The sequence below is a fragment of the Colobus angolensis genome, unplaced genomic scaffold, assembly GCF_000951035.1.
Source record: "Colobus angolensis palliatus isolate OR3802 unplaced genomic scaffold, Cang.pa_1.0 Scaffold452, whole genome shotgun sequence".
NCBI classification, from domain to species: Eukaryota; Metazoa; Chordata; class Mammalia; order Primates; family Cercopithecidae; genus Colobus; species Colobus angolensis.
Window position 1 is genome coordinate 387,999 of NW_012117955.1, and position 5,968 is coordinate 393,966.

Consider the following 5,968-nt stretch of genomic DNA (forward strand, 5'->3'; position numbering starts at 1 on the left):
TGGGAGGCAGAAGTTACAGTGAGCCGAGATCGCGCTACTGCACTCCAGCCTGGGAGACAAGAGCAAGACTCCATCTCAAAAAAAAAAAAAAAGTGGGAGATTAAGAAAGTATAAAACCCAGCTACTCGGGAGGCTGAGGCAGGAAAATTGCTTGAACCCATGAGGTGGAGGTTGCAGTGAGCCAAGATCACGCCACCGCACTCTAGCCTGGATGACAGAGAGAGGCTCTGTCTCAAAAAAGAAAAGAAAAAGGTATGAAAAAAGGAAAAATCTCAAAACCTACTTCCTTGTTGCACTGAAGAAACTGAGTACTTATTGTCGGTCTAAGGAAACTAAGTACTTATATCACTAAGTAATTATTGCTGCACTAAGTATAAGATCCTTTCCCAGAACCCAATATGGATCTAAAGCTTCCATTTAGAGATAGCTGGGCCCGATTAAAATGGAGTCATGAATTGCCCCCCTCAGATTCTTTGAGGAATGAATAAGGTATAGCTAAAATAAAGTATGTTGAAGTTCAGGAAGTCTCATGAGATAGAGTTTCTAGAGGCCCTATAGGAGTGATAGAGATCGAACTAGAGACTTGTGCAAAATGTCTACTCTATCCAATTCAGAAACACAGTCTGACTTCAGGGCTGAGTTACATTGCTGGCTGTTAAACATGGGGTACTTGTGAACAATGCTGATGTTATGTGGGTGCCAGATTTAAGAATATCTAGGGAGGAGCTGAAATATGCCCCCCTTTAAAACTACCACTCTATTCTCCTGAAGCAACCATTGTTAACAGTGGCCCACCCGTCTTTGTGCTTAGGCATATTTTTTTCCTATAGCATTTTTTACTCTATTGGATATTGCCCCATGAAGTTCCCATCACCTTCATTCAGTTTACTTATTGCATTATCTTTTTTTTTTTTTTAGATAGGGTCTCATTCCCACCACCCAGGCTGGAGTGCAGTGGCAAGACCACAGCTCATTACAGTCTTAACCTCGTTGCTGTGATCCTCCTGCCTTATTATTATTATTTTATTTTATTTTTTGTAGAGATGAGTTCTTACTATGTCGCCAGGCTGATCTCAAACTACCAGGTTCAAGCGATCCTCCCACCTCGGGCTCCTAAAGTGCTGAGATTACACAGGTGTGAGCCACAGCACCCAACCTATCATCTCTTTTTGATTGGTAATTTTATTTATTTATTTTTATTTTTTTATTTTTTATTTTTGAGACAGTCTCGCTCTGCCCCCAGGCTGGAGTGCAGTGGCCGGATCTCAGCTCACTGCAAGCTCCACCTCCCGGGTTCAGGCCATTCTCCTGCCTCAGCCTCCCGAGTAGCTGGGACTACAGGCGCCCGCCACCTCGCCCGGCTAATTTTTTTGTATTTTTAGTAGAGACGGGGTTTCACCGTGTTAGCCAGGATGGTCTCGATCTCCTGACCTCGTGATCCGCCCGTCTCGGCCTCCCAAAGTGCTGGGATTACAGGCTTGAGCCACCGCGCCCGGCCGATTGGTAATTTTATTACAAAAAATAGCATATTAAGCACTATGCAAGTGTGTGGGGTTTTTGGTTTTGTTTTGTTTTTAGAGACAGAGTTTCGTTCTGTTGCCCAGGCTGGAGTGCTGTGCAGTGGCATTACCCGTAACTCACTGCAGCCCTGTCCTGGGCTCAAGCCATTCTGCTTGTTTCCCAAGTAGTTGGGACTACAGGCATGAGTCACCTCACCTGGCCAAGTTTTTAACATTGTTTTAAGTACTTCACATGTAATTATAACTACTCTGAGACAGGTGTAATTAACCCAGTTTTTTTTTTTTTTTTTTTTTTTTTGAGAAGGAGTCTTGCTCTGTCCCCCAGGTTGGAGTGCAGTGGTGCGATCTCGGCTCACTGCAAGCTCCGCCTCCCAGGTTCATGCCATTCTCCTGGCTCAGCCTCCCGAGTAGCTGGGACTACAGGCGCCCACCACCACACCCGGCTAATTTTTTGTATTTTTTTAGTAGAGACGGGGTTTCATCGTGTTAGCCAGGATGGTCTCGATCTCCTGAGCTCGTGATCAGCCCATCTCGGCCTCCCAAAGTGCTGGGATTACAGGCTTGAGCCACCGCGCCCGGCCATTAACCCAATGTTTATAGATGAGGAATTTGATGTACTGACAGGATAAATTAGTTGCCCAACATGACAAGCTTATAAGTAGTTAGCCAGATTTTACTCAAGAAGTCTTGTATACAGAGCCACACTAAACCATTAGACCACAACATTTTTACAGAGGACATGTCTTTGAAGTTGAATACATTTAATTTTATGTAAATCCACTGAGCTTATTATTTTTTTCTTTGAGATGGAGTCTCGCTCTGTTGCCAAGACTGGAGCACAGTGGCGCGATCTCGGCTTACTGCAATCTCTGCCTCCTGGGTTCAAGCAATTATCCTGCCTCACACTTCCGAGTAGCTGGGATTACAGGCGCGTGACACCACATCCAGCTAATTTTTTGTATTTTTAGTAGAGACAGGGTTTCACCATGTAGGTCAGGCTGGTCTCGAACTCCTGGCCTCGTGATCCGCACCCCCCCCCAACTCCGTCCTCCCAAAGTGCTGCAATCACAGGCACGAACCACCACACCTGGCCACTGTTCTCATTTTTATTTACCTGAGAGCTGACAAAAACTATTTTGGACTGGCATCAGGCCATAGACCAGGCCTCCAACACATATTTAAAGAGCCTTTCCCTGGCCAGGTGCGGTGGCTCACGCCTGCGATCACAACACTTCGGGAGGCCGAGGCAGGCAGATCACCTGAAGTCAGGAGTTCAAGACCAGCCTGGCCAACATGGTAAAACTCTGTCTCTATTAAAAATACAAAAATTAACCAGGTGTGGTGACCACTCTTGTAATCCCAGTTACTTAGGAGGCTGAGGCACAAGAATTGCTTGAGCCTGGGAGGCGAAGGTTACAGTGAGCCAAGATCATGCCACTGCACTCTGGCTTGGGCTACAGAGTGAGACTCTGTCTCAAAATTGCTCAAATTCATTTGTGTGCAGACTGAATTTGCTGAGATCCATGAATTACTTAGAGGGAGATCTCTATAGAAAATCAGAGATTCCAAAGGAAAAAAAAAAGATTCCAAAAGAGAACTAAAGAGCAATAGCTGAATCTTTTTCTGAAGGATTCACCAGACTACAGACCTATGAGCCTATCCTGTCAGACAGCAATGCTTTGGGAGAAATGACCGCACAATATTTTAAGCCCTATTACCCCAGATAACAAGTTTTTAGGTATTCAGTGAAATGTTCTAATTTTTCAGGTTTGAAGAGCTAGGTTTTTAGTGACAAGATCTTGCTGTGGTAGGCTGATCTGGAACTCCTGAACTCAAGCAATCCTTCCACCTCAGCTTCCCAAGTAACTAGGACTACAGGCATATGCCACCATGCCCATGTAAACTTTTTTTTTTTTTTTTGGTAAAGAGCCAATTGCCCAGTCTGGCCTCAAGCTCTAGCCTCAAATGATCCTCCTGCCTCCACCTCCCAAAGTGCTGGGATTATAGGCATAAGCCACCACGCCTGGCCACGTTTACTGGTTTATTATAAAGATATTACAAAGGACTCAGATGAAGAGATGCGTAAGACAAGGTATGGGGGAAGGGGTGCAAAGTTTTAATGCCTTGCCTGGGTGTGCCATCCTCCAGGAACCGCCATGTGTTCAGATATCCAAACTCAGTCCTCTTGGTTTTCTAGGGAGGCTTCACGATGACAGCATTCCTTTCCCCAGGGTATAGGACAGAACCCTCTCTGAAATGGGGGTCTTAGGACTCACAGAAAGGTAGGGGAAGATTACGAGTCCTGTCTTAGGGAAGGTAAAAGGGCACAAGCTAGGTGAGTTTCCTGTGGCCTAACAGACCCAACATGACTATAACAAGGGCTATAGAAATTATGAGACAGGAACTGTGGGCAAAGAATGGTAAAACCAGAGTGACTAAGGCAGATTGCCTAAAATAATGCGTGAAACCATTCTCAGGTACATCACGAACATCAAAGGCATATTTACAGATATGCTATTCCTGCATTTGTGTAATATACCCATGGGTACTTTTTGCATGCCAATCACTAACTAGAGATTAACTAGCCAGTGATTTCAAGTCCTAAGTGCTTAAATCATGCCAGTTTTAGTACCAGAAAATGTTATTTCTCTACTATAAACCTGAAAAAACCAAACAGGGCTCCCCACACCACTCCCAATTTTGTGCCAAGAATCACATTTACTGAAGTTAGTGAAGAGGGAGGATTGAGAACTTCCTTAGTACACCTTCACTCCCTCAAATATTTTCTATTAGCACTGTGCATGTATTACTGCCTAGTATCCATTGGCATAGAAGCCTAAGAACTGCTTATGTTGCCAGACTGAGACAAGGATAAGCATTTTTACCCAATACAGGTAAAATCTCATTTGTTGCTGCAATATTTTCACAATAAAGTTAAGCTGTTAGTCCTTAAGAACCAACAGCGTGGCCAAGTGTGGTGGCTCATGCCTGTAAACCAGGCACTTTGGAGGCCAAGGTGGGCAGATCACTTGAAGCCAGGAGTCTGAGACCAACCCGGTCAACACGGTAAAACCCTCTCTCTACTGAAAATACACAAATTAGCTGGTGTGCCCTTGTAGTCCCCAGCTATGTGGGGGGCTGAGGCACGCGAACTGCTTGAACCTGGGAGGTGGAGGTTGCAGTGAGCCGAGATCGCACCATTGCACTCCAGTCTGGGGAAGAGTAAGATTGCTGAGTTAAAAAAAAAGTGTGAGGAACCACTCTATATTTGCCACCTAACTCATCAAGATCCAGGAAGATTGTCTTAGATCAGGATACCGTTTTAAACATTAAGTACCTGCAAGCCATCTTTTTCCACAGCCATTCTTCTTCCATACTCTGATTAGCTGCTTCTTGGCTCATCAGTTAAAACATATACAGCAAAGAGATATTATGGTCCCATATTACTACCCAGGTTAAACACTTTGCTCTAATACACTACAGAGCAATACACACACAACTGGTTAAGTCACTAACGCAGAACTGAAAGCAGTTACTACTATTCAAGCAGCCTCAATTAAAACTATTTCTCCAGCCATCTTTGATTAGGTCTAGGCAGGAACATTTGCTTTCCCTCAATGTAAAGAAAATGCCTGCCATCAATTGAGCCCAGGAATGATACAGTGAGCTATCATTGTGCCACTGCATACCAGTCTGGACTACAGAGCAAGACCCTCTTTTAAAAAAAGCCTGCATATCCAACTTTTTGAGATGGAGTCTTGCTCTGTCACCAGGCTGGGGTACAGTGGCACGAGCTCGGCTCACTACAACCTCTGCCTCCCAGGTTCAAGTGATTGTCCTGCCTCAACCTCCAGAGTAGCTGAAACTACAGGAACGCGACACCACGCCCAGCTAATTTTTTTAAGCAGAGACAGGGTTTCACCATGTTGGCCAGGAAAGTCTCGATATCATGCGCCTGCCTCGGCCTCCCAACATTTAAATTTGAGCTTCAGAAACTTCGCCATTAATCCAGGATCCTAACTTGTAATGACTTACAGCAAAGAAGGCTCTTACCCCTCAGCTCACCCAACTGTATTCCAGAGTCAAGTGACTTCACTTTGGGCACATTACCAATCTCAAAATTAAATCCCTCCCCCTCGACATTTTCACCAGTTTTAAGTGTACCCACATCACTACAGAATTTCATGACAAAACACCAAGTCATGCAACGAAACCTTTATTAACATTTTGAACAGGTTCAACTATTACTGAAACTTGTAATTTCTAAACTTAAGTTGGGGCAAATGGCTATAGTGCAGAGTAATGCCATCAATGGGCACTGCAAATGCAAGACTTAAGAATTAACAGCCACCCCTCAGGCGCAGGACCAGGTGCAGGGTCGACTCCTTCTGGATGTTGTAGTCAGAAAGAGTGCGGCCATCTTCCAGCTGCTTGCCTGCAAAGATGAG

At 44.7% G+C, this 5,968-nt stretch overlaps 1 protein-coding gene across 4 annotated transcripts in view; it reads right to left on the reverse strand.

Moving 5' to 3' along the window:
* Window positions 1–5,721: 5,721 nt before the first annotated feature.
* The window catches only part of LOC105523183 (ubiquitin), a 2,042-nt gene continuing 1,795 nt past the window's right edge, over window positions 5,722–5,968 (reverse strand). For all 4 annotated transcript variants that reach the window (XM_011957962.1, XM_011957960.1, XM_011957963.1 and 1 more), the window contains exon 3: window positions 5,722–5,955. In XM_011957962.1, coding sequence (XP_011813352.1) covers window positions 5,861–5,955 — 95 coding nt within the window. In that variant the 3' untranslated portion in view covers window positions 5,722–5,860. The remainder of the gene's footprint in view (window positions 5,956–5,968) is intronic.